The sequence below is a fragment of the Ranitomeya variabilis genome, chromosome 8 (assembly GCF_051348905.1).
Source record: "Ranitomeya variabilis isolate aRanVar5 chromosome 8, aRanVar5.hap1, whole genome shotgun sequence".
In the NCBI taxonomy this organism is placed as follows: Eukaryota; Metazoa; Chordata; class Amphibia; order Anura; family Dendrobatidae; genus Ranitomeya; species Ranitomeya variabilis.
The window spans coordinates 37,990,569-38,010,861 of record NC_135239.1 but is presented as its reverse complement, the minus strand read 5'-3'; the positions used below and the strand labels follow the sequence as shown (position 1 = coordinate 38,010,861).

Here is a 20,293-nt window from a genome sequence, read left to right as displayed (position 1 = left end):
CCAATTAGCCCACACTAATCTGTTGCATCATTTTTGCTCAATGGTAAGACTATAAAATAATCTAATAACCCATCTTACAATACCAAGTCCAACATTCAAGGAAAAAAAACCTACAAAAGGAAAGCAAAATATATAAGAAAAAAAAACAACAAAAAATGTTATTCTTTTTTCCAAGATATATATAAAACTTTCTGAGGCTGCTGTAATTACATGACTTTAGTAATTTGTGAACTTACAACCAGATATATAGTAGGATTGGGAAAGTAAAGTGTTTTTTTTTTGTTTGTTTTGTTTTTTGTTTTTTTCTTTCGAAAGGAAAAAACCTTTTAATATTAGAATTCTATTTAGTGTAATTTTGGATGTGGGATAGTCCTTGTACTAGGTGAGGATCTCACTAGACTTGAGTTCACCGATTTAGTAAAGAAGTAAAGTTGAATATCTATTTTGGCTTTAGATATTGACTACACGACAGCAGCCATTGCCCACCAAGCAACACGGTGACGCCTGCTGGGAATGGGCCGTAGAGAATGATTGCATTACATCAAAGAACACCTTCAGTGAAAAACAAGCACTTCACAATGCACTTAGATCTCCATATCTCTTGTGAAGCCTTTCCCTTTAAAGTTCAGGCGTTTGTGCTGCAGACCTCTTGTTCTTCCTAATGCTATCACTGTCTACCAATGTTACACGTATAGGAGAGCTGCAGAGCCATCACAATCGCTTTTTCTAAATGCCTGCCAGTCCACATTACACGTTCCACTCACTTCCTGCTTAAAGGGAATCCATCATCAGGATTTCACACACCAAACTATTTATATGTACATGTAGCTCTTTCAAAGACAAGTCCATCAATACCTTTACATGACCAGTCCTTTCCTCCGTTACTGAGAAATCAGCGTTTGAATTGGTGTGCAAATGAGGCTGAAGGACTATTTTTAAATCTGTCACTCCAGCTCTATTCCCCGCCCAGCACTGCCTCCTTCCACCTGACTCGCTTCTCCTTAGCCTAAAGTCACACATCATAGAGACAGTCAGTCCAGCAGGACGAGGTGGCGCAGGTTGGGGAATAGAGCTAGAGTGACAGAGGCTTCAGATCTACAAATAGACTCTCTTACTGAGAAATCAGAAAAATGGGCTGGCCATGTAAAAGTATTGCTGGACTTGTCTTTTGTCTTACATGCGAATATAAATAGTTTTGGGGTGAAATCTTGCTGACGGATTCCTTATAAAACCGTGCTGAGGCTGCTGTAATCACATGAAATCTTGCTGATGGATTCCTTATAAAACCGTGCTGAGGCTGCTGTAATCGCAGGAAATCTTGCTGACTGATTCCTTATAAAACCGTGCTGAGGCTGCTGTAATCACATGAAATCTTGCTGACGGATTCCTTATAAAACCGTGCTGAGGCTGCTGTAATCACATGAAATCTTGCTGACTGATTCCTTATAAAACCGTGCTGAGGCTGCTGTAATCACATGAAATCTTGCTGACTGATTCCTTATAAAACCGTGCTGAGGCTGCTGTAATCACATGAAATCTTGCTGACGGATTCCTTATAAAACCGTGCTGAGGCTGCTGTAATCACATGAAATCTTGCTGATGGATTCCTTATAAAACCGTGCTGAGGCTGCTGTAATCACATGAAATCTTGCTGACGGATTCCTTATAAAACCGTGCTGAGGCTGCTGTAATCACATGAAATCTTGCTGATGGATTCCTTATAAAACCGTGCTGAGGCTGCTGTAATCACATGAAATCTTGCTGACTGATTCCTTATAAAACCGTGCTGAGGCTGCTGTAATCACATGACTTTAGTAATTTGTAACCTATATCCCTTACTTACTTGATCAGACTTGACACAATCTATGTACATGTGACTAAGACATGACACTCTCCAGCAGTGCTACTTACAATTGTCCATATGCAGAAAATATTTTATGTAAATTGCACATCTAGGTAACGTAGTGAGGCTTCCTGCTATAGCAGTTGTGTTTCACAGTGAAGTCCTGGTTTCTGTTTGTTGTATAATTTCGATGAACATTAATTGGCTGAAAGTGACCATATATTATGTTACTATTTAGAGTCCTCTTTTATTTCTAGTGGATTTAAACTCCTCATCACAGTTTAGTAAGAATCGTGCAAGATTCAATCAGCGCTTCACATGATCAGCCAAACTGTACATCATGCTGCTGGTTTTCACCCCACGAGAAGCCCTTGTTTTTCCAGCTATTGTCAACACGTATCATTGCACCCTGGAAGTATCTGGTGCTTCTGTCATTATCCAGCAGATGGTGCAGGAAACCTCTAAATGGCCAGTGCCGAGAGCAAGCTCTCGGGAACAGTGGCACATTATGGCCATGTTCAACCTCGTAACCGTACGGAGCACTAATCCTGCACCTAGACTGAATTGTGGGACTTTACTGTACCTTTACCCATTTCCAAATACCAATGATAATGCCTTGTTTTATGTCATTTTGTCCTCTGAAAGCATTGCTTTTAGGACAGAATGGTGGTATTTACAATGCCTATGTCTCTACAATGTGAAGTACTAGGTCTTTATCGAACAGTAATGTAGAATCGGGGCTTGTTTTAATTTTTCAAAATTTTTATAGTAATTCAGTGTTGTATGAAGAAATGTTAGCTATAGAATGACAACTCATGGTAGTAATTAGTGGTTTGGATTTAACTTATAAATATAATTTTCAATAAATGTATCTGATGGTCAGTGCAGTAATTAACAACATTTCAAAGCAGTTTATTCCCCTAAAATTACATTTTCATGACAAAAAATTGCTGTCCTTGGTGTCTCCTTTGTCTGCTGTCAAGTAAAATACATCTCTAATAGAAGATGTGGGGGTGGGTCTTTGCCTCCCTGCAGGAAGTGAGGGCGGGTCTTTGCCTCCCTACAGGAAGTTGGGTTGGGTCTTTGCCTTCCTACAGGAAGTTGGGTTGGGTCTATGTTTCTACAGGAATTGGAGTCAGGTCGTTGTCTCTACAGGACGTGGGGGTGGGTTTTTGGCTCCCTACAGGAAGTGAGGGTGGGTCTCTGCCTCCCTACAGGAAGTGGGTTGGGTCTTTGCCTCCCTACAGGAAGTGGATTGGGTCTTTGCCTCCTTATAGGAAGTTGGGTTGGGTCTTTGCCTCCTTATAGGAAGTTGGGTTGGGTCTTTCTCTCCCTACAGGAAATTGGGTCGGGTCTTTCTCTCACAACAGGAAGTTGGGTTGGGTCTATCTTTCTATAGTAATTGAAGTCAGGTCGCTGTCTCTACAGGATGTGGGGGTGGGATTTTACCCCTGCAGGAGGTGAGGTTGGGGTCAGGTCTTTGCTTCGCTACAGGATGGGGGGCTGGTCTTCTTTCCCAGTGGCTGAAGGCTGGTATTTATCTCTTGCAGGAAGTGAGGTCTGGTCTTTGTCTCTACAGGAAGTGTGAGCTGATCTTTGTCTTTACAGGTAGTTGGTAGGTCTTTGACTATGTACAGGAAGTGGGCACAGATGTTTGCTTCTCTACAGGAAATGTGGGCGGGTTTTTATCTCTACAGCAAGTGGAATCGGCTCTTTTGTGTCTGTTCTCTTGCCTGTCAAGATGCATATAGGCTCAACAGAATATTAGGCTTTACAGTACAGGGCAGGCAAGCCACTGGAGAATAGCAAGAGCAATGCCTGTTGGGATGTGAAGAAAGGCAAGTTGCAGTTCATATAGTGCTACCAGAATGACAAAGACCTGCCCATTAAGAAATAGTGGATGGCAAGTCACGGAGCATGAGAATCCAGGCAGTTCCTGGACATATTAGACTGTTATATGCATTAATAGCGATTTTAATTGGTGGAAGATGAGGCCAGCATAGTTTCTACCCTGGTTTTGGGTAAAATGACAGGTGCTCTGTAAGGCTAGGGTCACATTGCGTTAATGTGACCGCGTTAAACGGACTACGTTACACCGCGGCATAACGCGGGTTAACGTAATCCGTTAACGCCGCCATTGCCTCTAATGGTGAACGCGTCGCTAGCGCCCGCCCACATTGGGCGTGCGCTAGCGATGTGCCGTCATTTGAGTGACGGACCTCGGACGCTGCTTGCAGCGTCCGCGGCGCGCCCGAGGTCCGTTCCTCGCTAGTGCAGATCGGGTATCTGCGCTAGCGGGGACGCCGAACGCGGACCCTAGAGAAGCATTGCGTTAGCGCAATCCTCTAGCGCTATGCGCTTAACGGATTGCCCTAACGCAATGTGACCCTAATGCCCACAAGGTACTGTCCATGTGGTGCTGGTGATTTGGGATTGGTTACTGGATGTGTCACCAGGACCAATATTTGGTAGGTGATGTTTCTTCTATGATCAGTGGATTTATAGTCATCGGTTGCCTCTACTTTCTGGATGTAAATTGCCTCCTTGTCTCTGAAAATGTGCTGAGCTGTTCTGCTTTTCCATCAATGCTTGATAATGGTTTTGTGAGACTGAGGTGCGGCAACATATGAGAGAATCTTTAAAGTGTATGAATGATTTAGAGACGTGTAGTAAATTCCTTCTTGCGTCCTTTACATCTTCCTAAGACGAGCAAGGATCTATACATCAAGTTTTTCAAGTCTGGTGTGAATAGCTGCACACAAAAAGAATTCATGAATACATCGTAGAGCTCTGTAGGTCAAATTCTCGCGTTCTCCTATATGAATACTCCATGTATTGGTGCTATAGAGGCGCTGCGCATGATTAATGTATAACTAATAATCAGTGAAGGCTGCAGTATAGGGGCTCTTGGGACTTGTTACTAGGGGTCATATCCACCATTTCAGCTTTTGCATCGCATCTGCAGCGTAAATTCACATTTTCATTTATGCTGCAGATTTTTCAGCATTGTATGAATGAGATTTTTGGAAATCTCACTGCCAGTGCGCACATGAAATAGTGTATAGTGTAATAGTGAAGTATCTAGATGGAAAATCCACTGTATATAATGTACTACTTCTGGGGCCTACCCTTAATGACGTGAAGGAAAATGGCTGTCTTGACTTTAAGAGGACTTTTCACGATGTAATAATTACTGCAGAGCAGAATAAAACTTTTTAAACTTTTTCTTTAGGTGCCAATACTTTGCCAATATTACCGCAACATAGTCAGACTAATGAGTTAAACTTCAGTTTCATTCTGCAATGATGGCATATTGCTAAATTTTGCTGATACTTCCATGTGATTTCTGGACTCCCTGCTGATTCTGTGAGTTAAAGGGTTAATCCACCAAAAAAATCCAACTTATCCCCTATCCATTGGTGCTCTGCAGTACGCAAGGAACGGAGCAGAGGTGCACATGCGCCGCTTCCATTAATTGAGACTGCAAAAATACGAGTGCATTACTCAGCAGTACAATAGAAGATAGATGGAGCTGCTATCAAACGTGTGCTTTATTTCTGAGTGCCCTATATCCCATATCTCTGGCTTGCTGTGAGTCCCAGTAATCGAACCCCTGAAAACAGCAAGTTAACTTTATCCTAGAACTATGGGATAACTTGGCTTTTATTGAGGGAATTACCTGTTTATAGGGAACCTGTCACCAGGTTTACTGGATCTAAGTTGCCTCCATCACCTTCTGCATCGGTTTCTTAGGATGCTAATGATTGAGTCAGCTCTGGTACCTGCAGAAATCATCTATGTAGCTATATACATTGCACTCTTATGGTCAGGGCTGAGTGCTTGGATGGATCAGTACTAATCCAGGCTTTTTCAGTCTTTGTTTGTGCTGGGTTCACAGCAATTCCTGAGGCTGTTGTGTACCCGCTCACTGGACCACTTGGCACTGATTACAGGGGAAATGTATAATGTTCCTCTAAGCAGGTATTCATGATCATTCTGTGGCCATAGATTTTTTTTTCCCCATTAACGACCCCCCAACTGCTTATATATCGCGGATAGGCTGTCATTTAATAGGCCTTGCAATCCTGGAATTATATCACCATTTATAACTCCTCACAGGCAGAATAGTAGTCTGTTCTTTTTCACTGTTATTAGTGTCCCTGGTCTGGCACTGCCCTCATCGAATAGACTTGGTCACACCGTAGAATAACGCACCTTATTGACGAGTGGAATTTTAAGACTACTGTGAAATGATTTATTTTCAGGAGGAGCCATAATGAAGAGTGCACTGAAACTATCCAGGCAGCAGAGCGCACCGCTGCTCTTCAATTCCTGTAGTTTAAGCAGTGCAATTCTGGTTGATCAGTTGTCGTAATTTCCAAAGCAAATAATCTCTCTTCCCTTAGGGTACCGTCTCACAGTGGCACTTTGGTCGCTACGACGGCACGATCTGTGACGTTCCAGCGTCGCTTGATTATCGCTCCAGCGTCGTAGACTGCGGTCACACTTTGCAATGCACGGCGCTGGAGCGATAATTTCATGACGTATTTGCGATGTAGAAGCCGTTGGTTACTGTGCGCACATCGTATACAATATCGTGCACACCTATGTCACACGATGCAATCATGCCGCCACAGCGGGACACTTGACGACGAAAGAAAGTTTCAAACGATCTGCTACGACGTACGATTCTCAGCGGGGTCCCTGATCGCAGTAGCGTGTCAGACACAGCGATATCGTATGGATATCGCTGGAACGTCACGGATCGTGCCGTCGTAGCGACCAAAGTGCCACTATGAGACAGTACCCTTAGACAATGTATTATCTATCCAGATGCATAATTTGTGGCTCGTTTGTCCATTTGCAAGTGGGTCAACACATTGAGGTCATTTCATTTTCTGGAGCCTAAACTTACATCATGGAATAACCCATACATCCGTTTCCTAATTTTATGCAAATCGGATTTTTTTCTTTTTATTTCTTCGTGACAATCAGCTTATTCAGGGGGTTGTCGTGATGAAGATGACTGCCGAGTAAAGATCAGCTAATTGTGGTCATTGTACATGGGTTGGCGCTATTGATAAATGACATCGGTGCAATATTACATTACATGATGAGATGGATAATATATTGCATATTTTATTAACCATCTGGCATTTCACCAAATCTTCTCTTCATGCCCAGGTCCTCTGCAGTAATACCTCACATTGACTCGCGTTATGATCAGTACGTGCCTTCCACACTGCGGCCCCATTAGTTGCCAACCGGCCGTCTGCTCTCCCTCCATCACTGTTACTGATGTCCCCACCACCCTCCTAGCAAGGAATTGCTGTGGACAAGGGGGACGAATTACTGTGCCTCCCTCACCGGCCAGGCATGCTGCCCACAGAGCGAATTGGAGGTCCTTTTAAGCCTGTCCAGTCCTCCTCTCCCTCCAGTATTGTCATTTTTCTTCCTCACACCTTGAGCCGGCACTAAATCAGCCTGGCTGCAATGATGTGTCATGGGAAGCTAATGGAGCATTGCAGCCAGGGCACTGGAGGAGGGGACGTGTTACATAAAAATAAAGAGTGCGTAAGATGGCGAACAGACAATTATATTGTGTAGCACTGACCTTCAGGGATGTGACCAAAGACTGTCAGAGCTGAGATTGAGTTGGCTCCATGCACAAATCTGCAATTACTAGTGCTGCAATTTAGAAGCGTGGGAATTCTGGCCATAGACCTGTGCGCACCACGATCAAGGTCTTTCGCTAGGTTCCTGTCAATCTCCAGATGATTGCCATTTTTCCTTCTTCGGCACATAACTCGTGACAGTCTCCAATATCGTTACGAGTCAGGGTGCTAATGTTGGAAATGTAATTACAGTCATCAGCAGCCATTAAATTTATATTAAGAAGTTTGGTCAACAAAGTAACAAGTGTGAAAAGAGGTTAATGTGTGGGCAGAATGCAGTTCCGACGGATCTATATGTATGGGGGGCAATAAATGTAAGAATTAGCAAAGCATTGGGTAGAGGCTCTCATTGACAAGGCTGTCCGGGCCATGAATATTAGTAGCGATGTAGTGTAAATAGTGGTTGGGTCAGGAGACCCGAGGATGGTGTGGACAAGTCACGGTTGGGTCAGGAGACCCGAGGATAGTGTGGACAAGTCACGGTTGGGTCAGGAGACCCGAGGATAGTGTGGACAAGTCACGGTTGGGTCAGGAGATCCGAGGATAGTGTGGACAAGTCACGGTTGGGTCAGGAGACCCGAGGATAGTGTGGACAAGTCACGGTTGGGTCAGGAGACCCGAGGATAGTGTAGACAAGACAACCATTTTCATTTTTGTGACAATTAACTGGTATGAAACCCCTCATGTTTTCACTGGGGTAAGTAGCAGTCAGCCTTTTATTTCCTCTGGAGCAACCAAATGTCACATTTTGTGGCTGCTTTTCCAATGAGCGGCTTTGTCCTTTTTTAGAGTCTTCTCTTGAAACTATGGAATTAGCTAGTCTTTGCAAGAGAACAATTTTAATTATGGCAGCATTTTATAGGTGTCACTAATGTATCAGCGGTCTATTGCAATAATGTACTTCCTGCATGGAAACGTTATCCTTAATTTTTACATTTTTTTTTTTTGAGCCTTGATTTATGTTTTTAATATGCATTTTCTCTTGTTTTTGCAGCATAGAGTTTGACAGAGACTGTGACTACTTTGCCATTGCCGGTGTGACCAAGAAGATCAAGGTGTATGAGTATGGCACAGTCATCCAGGATGCTGTGGACATCCACTACCCTGAGAACGAAATGACCTGTAATTCTAAAATCAGGCAAGTCCTTTCATTATATTATGCTCTGAGGGCGACTTCACCTTCGCTGCCTGTTTCTGAGTGACTGTGGTGTCCTATGACATCTAACATCTATCCACAGGATAGGTCATAATTAATCTCTGATCGCTATGACCACCAGAGATCACTAAATGTGGGTTTTGATCTTTTTTCTTATTACTGTGTTTGGTATGATTGTGCATGCACGCTGCTATTGATAAATGAATACATTCTTGGCAAATGCTTTCGCTTTGGTTCGTCCTGCGTCGGTCCAAGAATTTCGCCTCTAGTGGCGCATTACGGATGCCCCCCGCCATCCCTCTTAATCATGGCCCCAGTTCCAACAACCAACAAAATAGAATCAGAGTCTTATTCCATTATTCCTAGTTGGAGCATTCAGGCGTGGCTGCCTGCTTTGAACACTAATTATTTCAAAGTAAATTCTTTGGGCCTCCGGGACACTCAGTCAAGAGCATCGGGGAAGTGCCCCAGGGCAAAGGGGCTGGGACTGGCGGTAGCACGCCTTGTGGCGGACCGCCAGCTCGATCCCAAGATCCAACTACGAGCTTTTTAACTGCAGCAGCTTTAGTGTACGCTACTGGAATTACCGCGGCTGCTGGCACCAGATTTGCCCTCCAATAGATCATCATTAAAGGATTTAAAGTGTACTCATTCCAATTACACAACCTCGAAAGAGTCCCGTATTGTTATTTTTCATCATTACCTCACTGGATATCATGTGGGATCAACCCTGGAGCTCCATACTCCAGGTCATGACATATCAGTACGTCATATGTCAGGGAGTTAATATCAGATTGGTGGGATCCAATATCCGGCACTTCCACCAACCAGCTGATATTGCCTCCATCGGTGGCCGATGTAAGCACTGACAGATGGGAGCTATACAGCAAAGCTCCATTTAATGTGCTTTTATTCAAGGAAATGGTGTCTGCATCGGCCACCACTGGAGCCGATACAGCTGATCATCCTTTTATCTGATAGTGATGATCTCTCCTAAGAGTTGGTTTTCAATAGGATATGCCTGAACTATCCCTTTAATCTGCCTCATCTGTGGGTCTGACTGTGACAGGTAAGTGCTGTACTCATTAGAGTGGTGGTGTGTAGGTGCGGTCACGCCGCTCCTTCCAAGCTTGAGAAGACCAGCGTTCTGGTGACCAGTTGGGGGTCCCATAGGTGGGCCTCACAGAGGTCAGACGTCATCCTGTGACTAATCAATTGTGTTCTTTCATGCAAGTCCCATTGCAGATCTGAAGAAGGTAGCAATCATCCATCTTTCATCAGCATGGGTATAGCAGCGCTGAGGTTGGTACCGGTGTCTCCTGCCTGCTGGAGTTGTGCATTGAGAGCGAGCTCCTATCATCGTTCACCCCATCTGCTTATCAGATCCGCATGTGATACATATCTGCTCCCGTCACTAATCTGCGGCGTGCCCGCCGTCCCCCCGAGCCCTGACTGCCTCCTCTGTACCAGCGATGTACTTGGAGCAGAGCCACAGACCAGCTGCATCACCCATTCTCTTCACCTGCTTCCTGAACAAATCTATCCCCTGTCTCTTTTTCCAATCTCTTATTCACAGCAAGGGAAATACTCTTCATTCTCATTTTGTGTGGCATTCCTCCACCTCCCTCCTGTTGTAGCCACCAAAGCATGGAGACGTTTAGTATAAAGCAGCACGTCAGTACGTATGTGCAGCCCCTGTAAAAGCCTTACTCCAATCAAGACCTGAAAAAAAAACCTGCAGTATAGGCTGCAATATAGTAGAACTTCTCCATGTCTTACACAAACTGACCTAGAAAGAATATATGGTGGGTAATTGTAGCAAGAGGGCTCGTAGTACTGCTCGGAGGAGCTGTCAGCGAGTGCTCCTGCCATCTTAGTTATTGTGTATCATTTATGCATCTTTTCTCATAACTTCGCTGGTGCTGTTCCTCTGTTTATTACTCCTCTGCCCGGGTCCAGTGCTGCCTCTCCTCTGATGTCATAGTTTTTGTTGACCGGCTGCAGCGGTGAAGCCACAACTGCAGCACACTTGACTGCTGCAGCCAATCACTAGGATCAGCGACACTGGCTAAAATAATTCCTATCCCTGAGAACCCCTTTCTTTGATCATAAAGGTGTAACAATACATAAATCAGACATGTTATCAGATTATTAGTGGCAGCCTGTTCTTTCCCCTCTACTGAGAGTGAATCCCCGTTATCCATCACAACGAATGGGACCGTCTGAAACAGCTGAGCGCTTCACCTGCATCCCATGGGATCTTTTGTTCTCTGCTTCGTCCTACAGAAGTGTGATTAAGGGTTAATTTCCATAAAAATAAAAGTTCCTTTTGGCATGTAGGGTACAAAGTTGTCACCAAAGTTGTCAGTGATTTCATTTCCATCACTATTTTTTTTCTGTGGGTTTCGCAGCCAGTCTGCAGCACTATTCGCATATGTGTTGCAGATTTAGCTGCTTTTGCAAAGGGTGAAATCAATGACTTTTTTTTTTCTACAAGAATGTGCATGCTGCAGAGTGTTCAACAGTTTTAAGTTTTCGCTGGGTGTTGGTCACTTGACTGTTCAGTCTCGAAAGTAGGAGCAGCTTTGCAGAGATTTTCTACTAATGTAAATATAAATGTTAACATTGTAATATATACACGGGCGCAGGAAGCAAAAGTCTTAATTTATAAGTCTGCAGTCAGCCTTTGAGGATTTTCCAGAACTGGGAGCAGGCGATCATGTTGACCACAAACATGTGATTTGCATACTTCCAGCCACATCTCGACTAGACTTGACTACCTTAAGTGAGGCTGTACCATCTAGTCAGCATGTGACCGCATGTATTTAAATCATAGTTGACGACGCACTCCCGGCACAGGAGAATCCTCAGTGTGTGCATTGAGTGACTGCAGATTTGTAGCCTAAGGCCAGACAACCCCTTTAAAGAGAACCTGTCACTTGCCATAAAAACATAATTCTTTTAACCTGGTGTAAATGCCACTGTTATCTTGATTTCGGCAATGTTTTTCTTTTGTTCCTGCTCTCCATTCTTGAGATACGGCCACCTTTATTCTAAATGTTAATTTAGTCTTATTTAGCCAACCAGGCGTGGTCCTCATGAAGTTGCCCACTGAATAGTTAGACCACAACCCATGTGGCTTAAAAAAATTCTAGGTTTATTTTACAGGGAAGAAGAGGCCATATCTCAGGAAAACATTGCCGGATTCAGGAGAACAGATTTACACCAGATTTAAAAAAATATATATGTATTTATGGCAGGTGACAGGTCCTCTTTAAGTGAATTTGGGGTCTCCAGATGCGGCTCACTGTTGTCTTATGACCGGTTGGCAGGTCTCGCTCTAACTGCGTTAACATATTGCATCTCTTAACCTTGTCTGATATAATTGGAGGTCAGCGTGTAGGTGTCCACTGTGAATATTGAGAGAGGATCTCCATTATTCTTCCAGTTCATCAAATCCATCAGTTCACTTGGAGACAGGACAGATGCTGCTGATTCCTTATTAAAATGCTGGAAAGTGACCAACAAATGTGCTGTGCAAACTCCGAGAGGTCGTTCATTGACAGTGTTATCCCAGCGGTGGCCTCGTAGCTGCCACCTTCTCATTTTTCTGCGTCTAGATATAATCTCTATTTTTACAAAATGAACTGTAATATGGTGCTCTTTTTCTTAATTTTAGGAGCCTCTCCCTTGTAGGATGATTTGCCTGTGTGAATACTGGGGATAGCAATACAGCTCTATTACACAGACCTCCAGACCACTGACTACCCTTAATCACCCGTAGGCATCTGATAGGTTAACAGACTTGTAGGACCGATCATAAAAAGTGACAGATGATGAGATTTCAATGTTTCTCAAATATACTTTATTTGCAGATCACATGATTTACCTCTGTATCAGGTTTAATCTCATTTGACCAGAGTTGGTACAAAATCTGGAGAGATATTCTTCTTTGGGAGATACTTTACAATATCTGAATGGTAAATAAAGAATTTGATTTGTCTTGCCATTTTGTCAAGTTTTTGCTTTATAGAAGACAATAGGAGAATTTTTTTTTGCAAATTTAAGAGCAAAATAAGTGAAGTACAAATATGGTAAAGCAAAATGCAAATGTGGCAAAAGTTTTCCTTTTCTCCCTTTAAGAGCCTGAACTTTACATCACAGAATATTATTTATCAGCCATGTGATAAGATGTCCCTGTGAATTACACAGCTCAAGTATAGGAAGGGAGGATACAGCTGCTTGTAAAGGGTTAATATGTAAAAAGAGGACATGGCTGCTCCTAAAAGGTTAAATGGGTGGTCTGAAGGCAAAGCATTTTCCTTCTACCTATTTAGTCCCATAATCTAAGCTTTTTCTAATATACTTGCATTAAAAATTAATTCCGCTATCTAACTGCTTTTGTAATTTTTTTTTTTCCTATTTCCTGACAACGATTTGTTTGAGTATCCCAGTGCATGCTGGGAATACTCAAATGAAACGTCATAGTTTCACACGCTGGTGCCGGCTCGCCCTCCCTTGTTGCCGGCTCGCCTCTGTACGATCAGGCTTAGATGAATAGTAATAAGCCGGCAGCAGAGACCAGTAACGTCACTTGTGGGATCTGTGCTAGTCTCCTGCACTCTGGGGTATAGTGATGCAGCTCTTCTTCTGGCTAATTACTATTCATCTAAGCTGACAGCAGACCGGATGCTGTGCTCATTGCACGGGGCACTGGTGGGGGGGAGACGCTGCACAAGGGAGACATTCCGGGACAGCATGGACAAGCCCCTGAAATGAGCGTCACTTCGTTTCAGGGAGGGGCTGTGACACTGACCGCAGCCTCTGCCCCCTGACGATAGTTTGAGTATCTCAGCATGTACTGGGATACTCAAACGAATCGTAATCCGACAGATAATGGGTAAAACAAATACAAAAACAGCTTTATAGTGTAGATAGTGAATGGTACAGAGTTTTAAAAGCAAGTATATTAGAAAAGAGATTACATTATGGGACTAAATAGAAAAATGATTTGCCTTCAGACCATACCTTTAATCTACTAGAAGATGAAATAGCTGCTTGTAAAGAGTCTTTCACTATTTATACATCGATGTGAATACTTTTCTGCCCAATGATGACAGAAGTATTCTAGGAGTGATACCTTTATTGGCCAACCAGAAAATATGTTTGCAAGCTTTCAGAGCACAGAGGCTCCTTCTTCAGGCAGGATTACAAATAGATTAATAAGAAAAAGGCACAACATTTAAAGAATGTTACAGGAGGACATTTGTTAGGGGGTGAGAAGTGTGATGAGTCCATAGATAAGCCAAGGTAATCCAATTAGACATTTTCTTAAGGTACCTTCACATGAAACGACTTTGTAACGATATCGCTAGCGATCTGTGACGTTGCAGCGTCCTCGCTAGCGATATCGTTTCGTTTGACACGCAGCAGCGATCAGGATCCTGCTGTGATGTCGCTGGTCGCTGAATAAAGTTCAGAACTTTATTTGGTCGTCCGATCGCCGTGTATCGTTGTGTTTGACAGCAAAAGCAACGATACCAGCGATATTTTACACTGGTAACCAGGGTAAACATCGGGTTACTAAGCGCAGGGCCGCGCTTAGTAACCCGATGTTTACCCTGGTTACCAGTGTAAAATGTGAAAAAAACAAGCAGTACATACTTACATTCGCATCCCCCGGCGTCCGCTTCCCACACTGACTGAGCGCCGCAAAGTCAAAGTGAAAGCACAGCACAGCGGTGACGTCACCGCTGTGCCCTGCTACTGCCGGCGCTCAGTCAGTCAGTCAGTCAGTGCAGGAAGCGGACGCCTGGGGACGCGAATGTAAGTATGTGCTGTTTGTGTTTCTCTATCGCCTCTCATTGGGGGACACAGGAACCATGGGTGTATGCTGCTGCCACTAGGAGGCTGACACTATGCAAATAAAAAAGATAGCTCCTCCTCTGCAGTGTACACCCCACCGACAGGAAGTAGGATATTCAGTTTAGCTTAGTGTCAGTAGGAGGTGGACACGGGTCTTTCATTAGACCCTTATCTACCTCAATGTGCGTCGTTTTCTTTCAGATTTTCCGGAGGGATACAGGGTGAACAGTCACACCTGTACTCCCACAATACGGACTATGAGTACGGCGTGTACTGCCACCCCGTATCCTCATAGATTCCACAGCAGGACCAAGATCCTAGCACACAAGCGTGCTCAGAAGTCCGGTCCTGGCTCCGTCCCCCACCCACTCGCCCACCAGAGCCTGTCGGTTGGAGGAGACGAGGACGTCCATCACAGCTCTCTGGACGTCTCATGCCTTCCTTGGATTAAGGTTAGTAACGGACGACGTGGGATGTGTGAGGTGAGTATTTCCCCACCCATCCCAGAGTAGGCAGGATTCACCTTGGGCAGTCGTCACTGTTACTAGGCAGCAGGGATCTTAGCTGCAGGCAGCATTTGCTCACTGCAGCTGCTGTGACAGACCCCCTCATCCGCGCGGCGGCCTTTGCAGGCGGCTGCGCCCGTTCTGCTCCCCGCCGGCATCTTCCGAAGCGGCAGCCTTTGCAGGCAGACGCGTCTTCTCCTACCTGGCTGCGGACGCTCTGCCTTATGCCTCGGCGCGGTTACCTTTACAGGCAGCCGCGCTGTTCCCTTTATTTCCGGCGGCCGCACTGTCCTCTTTTTATTGGCGCGGCATCCCTACGGCAGCCGCGTCGCTTTTTCCCCCGGCCCTCTCCGGCGGCCGCCAGACTCTAATTTAGCCCCCGGCTTCTACTCGGGCCTAGTCTTCCGGGGCCGACTCCGCCCACTTCCTCTTCTGTCGGGCGGGCTTTTCTCCCGCCCGACTGTCATAGCCGCCTACCGGCGCCATCTTGGTGCTCCCCTATAGGCGGCTTAGTCTGTACCCATTCCTGTACAGAGCAGCTAGCTCCGCCCACTTCTCCCAGCCGCCCCATTCGGCCTGGGATCGCCGCTATTTTACTGGGGAGCGTTCTCTTCCGGACCTGGTGGCTATTATTCCCCAGCGCCTGGGTCCCCTGCATCCTCCTTAGGTCGCCGTCTCCCTGCTGGTGCCCTGGACCTGTGCCATGATCTGGCCGCAGCTACAGCCGGGAGCAGTCTATAGGACCCTACTATTGCGGTGAGTAGCTCTGCCATGCAGTCCATTACTCCCCTCTCCTGTTTCCCCTAATCTTTGGTCATCATTTAGTGGGTCTGCTCCCAGGACTAATCCTAAAAGGAGAGCGTTCCTGTTCTCCTGCTTCCGCTGGTCAGCTGCAGCAACTCCACTGTCCGTCCAGGAGTCCCTACCCCGGCGAGACTGAGACACCAGGATGTCACGTCCCTGGGGTCCGGGCTTGACCGCAGTTGCCAGTGGGTCACAGGATTCTCCGTCTGGCCTTTTCAACTCGGGCCACAAGAGATCCAGACAGGAGCGAAATTCTAGGTTCCTTTTCTCGGAGGGATACAGGGTGAATATTCACACCTGTAATCCCACATTATGGACTATGAGTACGGCATGTACTGCCACCCCGTATCCTCATAGATCCGACAGCAGGACCATGATCCTAGCACACAAGCGTGTTTAGAAGTTCGGTCCCAGTTCCGTCCCTCACCCACTCGCCCAACAGAGCCTGTCGGTTGGAGGAGACGAGGACGTCCACCATCAGCTCCATGGATGTCTGACACCTTCCTTTCCGCTCCTTCTCGCCCTCTGGTCTGGAACGGTGAGATCCCTCTTCCTGATGTTCCTCTCTCTCTCTCTCTCAAGTGAGAGAGACGGGCGTCCTCGGTCATGTTTGCAGAGGAAGTGTCAGACTTGGTTTCAACAGGTACATAACCTTATTGTTGCGATCAACCAGACCTTAAGCATCATGGATACCTCTACGGAACCCGCAGAATAGGCGGTTTCGTTTAGACGGTCAAAACCACCTTCCAAGGTCTTTGCCCCACACACTGAATTTGTGGTGGTGCTTGTCAGGGGAAAGGCGAACCATACCAGATGCTTCAGACAGGGAAGCATCTCGGTATCCTATATTTCTTCTCCCCTGAGCTCATCGCTAACTGACGGCAGAATGCGGCCAATGGTGGACTTGTCAGTTCCCAGACTGTCTACCAACTTGGCCCCTCCACTTCCCTCATGGATTCCAAGGATACAATTATAGAATCGCTGGATAAATCAGCCTTGGAAATGGCTGCTTCTATGATGGATAGATGGATTATACAGCCTTGTAAGAGCACCCCGGCTGGAGCTCCTCCGGGGGAGCTAGCTGACCTGACAGACCAGATTTCCTGTGCAGGGAAATTTTTGGTATCTGCCCCCCTAGATGTGTGGCTTGTGCAGCTCACGCGTCCAGCAATATGGTGGACACGGCAGGCGGACTTGTTTTCAAGAAATCTCTTACCAGCCTCCCCTTCCAGGGGGCCCGTCTCTTTGGCTAATGCTGGAACACATTATTAAGGACGCCACGGGAGGCACGAGCTCCCTTTGTCCTTTCGCTGTTTCCTCTAGCTAACACAGACCGCGATCTCGTCTGGCTAGACAAAAGGCTTCCTTTAAGCCTACTCCTTCCCGGCGTCCCCGCAACTCCCATGGTTGGTCCACCAGGCCTAGATCTGGCAGATCTTCCTCGGCAGAACTCGGGCTAAGGGCCCAGCGTTCCTTTCAGTTTGGGCGGGCGTCTCCTGTTTTGTTCAGGAATGTTTGGCTGGCCTCGGTGGAGGACGCTTGGATCAGGGAGGTGGTATCCTCTGGATACAAGGTAGGGTCCGCTTCGAGGCCCGGAATCGCTTCTTCAAATCCTCCTCTGATCCCAGGTTTCTTTGCGTCCATTACCTTCCTTCTTTGTTCGGAGGTTAGCGTTTCCATCCCACAGCAGGAACGCTTCACAGGTTTCTATTCAAACCTGCTTGTAGTGCCAAAGAAGAGCGGCGCAGTTCGACCCATCCTGGCTCTGAAGTTAGTGAACAGAAGGTTCCGCCTGCGGCATTTCAGGATGGAGTTCCTCTGTAAGGTTCTGGCTCCCATGGATCCACAGGAATTCCTGTGCTCCATGGATATCCAAGATGCCATGCTCCATGCCCTGATTTTCCCAGCAAGCGGGCAATTCTCCTGAGTTATCCTTCGTTTCGCGATGCAGAAGGGTCATTTCCAGCTTGTCGCCCTGCCGCTCGGTCTTGCGACCGCTCCCTGTGTCTTCATAAAGATCATGGCCACATTTATGGCCATTTTGAGGATCAGGGGCCTAGTGCTCATTCCATACCTTGAAGTCAGGAGAAGCGGGCAATTCTCCTCATCATGCCTGCCTCTCTCTCAGGCCCAGGAGAGTCTGACCATTGTCCGACTCCCTGTCCTGTTTCTGGTGGCTGGCCAACAGAACAAGGTCTTGTCTTGTTCCGAGTCAGCGTCTCGTATTTTAGGCACGTTGTCAGTCGGGGGTTTTTGTTCTTGAGGAGAAGCGGGCAATTCTACATACGCCCTCTGCAAGGCCTTCGGCTGCCTTCCCTCTGTTCAGCAAAGATGGTACTGTGACGCATGGTGACAGCATCAGGAGCACTCTTTTTTGCGCTGTTCCACTTGAGACCACTTCAGCAGACCTTCCTTCCTCAGTGGGACACGTCTGTGCTGTCTCTGGATCCTCTGATCCGGGTTTCCATTCGACTCTAATAGCCCTCAACTAGTGGCTGTCATTCCCTCTCTTTCCCCAGGTCCGGTCCTCCCAAGGCAGGTGGTGACGGCAGTCACCAGCCTTCCCGGCTGGGGCGCGGTTCTCGCTATCCGTCAGTGATGGGGGCATTGATCGGAGCAAGAGTTCTCTCTGCCGATCGACACCCTTGAGATAGGGGCCATTCCTCTATCCCTGAGTCACTGTGAAAGGCTTCTCAGAGGTCTGCCAGTCAGAATCCAGACGTCCAATGCCTCGGCTGTGGCATATGTCTATTACCAGGAAGGGAATCAGTCTCTGGGCAATGGCAGAGCTTTCCAAGATCCTCCTCTGGGTAGAGGCGACCTTTTCGGCACTATCAGCAGTGCATATCCCCGGCGTGGCCAACTAGGTGTTTTCTCTGCCACGAGGGCCTTACGGCAGGAGAATGGTCCCTTCTTCAGGGGGTCTTCCTTTAAATTTGCCTTGATGGGGAACTCCGGACACGGATCACCTGGCGTCCCGACTGCTTATTAAGGTTCCACTGTTTGTTCCCAGGTCCGCGATCCTCTTCTTGCGGATACCGATACTTTGACCATTCCTGGGTTGCATTTTGTACTTCCCTATTTGTTCCTCCCTTCCCTTCCTTCCCAGGCTGTTGAAGCTCAATGCGGAGGGGGTTCCGATCATTCTGACCTCACCAGATTGGCCCAGAATTTTCTGGTCCGCTGAGATCGTCCATTTCCTCGCGGACTCCCACTGGAGGCCCCCAGACAGGCCAGATCTTCTGTACCAAGGACGGATCTGCCACAGAGTTCTTGGTGGCTCAATTTAACAGCTTTGCCGTTGAAACCTTCCATTCTGGCCGTTTTCTCTAGGTAGGACTTGATGCTGGCCTTGCTCTTAGTTCACTAAAGGGTCAGATAGCATCCCTTTCCATTCCTTTTCTGAAGTCCCTTTCAGTAGTCCTTAGCTACTGGCTACCATGGTACAAAGATTTATATCAGTCCTGTTCTCAGATCAGAACTTTTCTTCAAGAAGTGGCACATGCGGCTCTCCCGTACCAGACTCTCGTGGATCCCTGGGACCTCAATCTTGTTCTGGAGGCTCAGTGGGGTTCCCCCCTTGAACCTCCCCATGAGGCCTCACTGTCTGTTCTGTCCTGAAAGGTGGCGTTTCTGGTGGTTTTTTTCCTCCATTATGGGCGCCTCGGAGTTGGTGGCTCTCTCCTGTCGCCCCATTTCTTGGATTCTTCACCAGGATAGGGTAGTTTTACGGCCTTCTTCGCCTTTTCTTTCCAGGGTGGTGTCCTCCTTCTACTTTAGTAAGATCGTCCTTCCCACCTTTGTCCTGCTCCGGCCGATTCTCTGGAGCGTTTGCTGAGCAGGCTATGCCTGGTCAGGGCGGTGAGGATCTATTTTTCTAGGACCGCCTTCTTTAGGAAGACAGACCGTCTTTTTGTCATTCCAGACGGCACGCCAAGAGGCCTGTCGGCCTCCAAGGTCACGATTGTTCTCTGGATCAGACCTGCCATTCTGGAGGTTTACCGGGTCAAGAACAGAGTGACTCCTCCTGGTATTAGGACTCACTCTGCCCCGGGCAGTGGGCGCCTCCTGGGCGGTACACCATGGGGCATCCGCCCTACAACTTTGCTAGGCGGCAACCTGGTGTTCCGTTCACTCATTTGCCAAATGTTATAAGTTCCATACCTACGCTTCGGCAGTTGCCAGCCTAGGCGGAAGGATCTTGCAGGCGGCAGTGATGAGTACTCTGTCCTGAATGGAGTTTTTCTGCTGTTCCCACCCCAGGGACTGCTTTGGGACGTCCCATGGTTCCTGTGTCCCCCAATGAGAGGCGATAGAGAAAACAGGATTTTTGGTTGCTTACCGTAAAATCTGTTTCTCGGAGCCTTCATTGGGGGACACAGCACCCTCCCAAGTTGAACAGCTCCGTTTATTGTGTTAAACTGTTAAACTGTGGTGCGCTGCG

The 20,293-nt window shown here is 46.7% G+C and overlaps 1 protein-coding gene across 1 annotated transcript in view; it reads left to right on the top strand.

Annotated features, from left to right (window-relative positions):
• The window catches only part of COP1 (COP1 E3 ubiquitin ligase), a 189,457-nt gene that overhangs the window by 62,941 nt on the left and 106,223 nt on the right, over positions 1-20,293 (top strand). Inside the window, exon 12 of the mRNA XM_077278443.1 lies at positions 8,513-8,656. Within this exon, the coding sequence (XP_077134558.1) occupies positions 8,513-8,656 (144 nt within the window). The remainder of the gene's footprint in view (positions 1-8,512; positions 8,657-20,293) is intronic.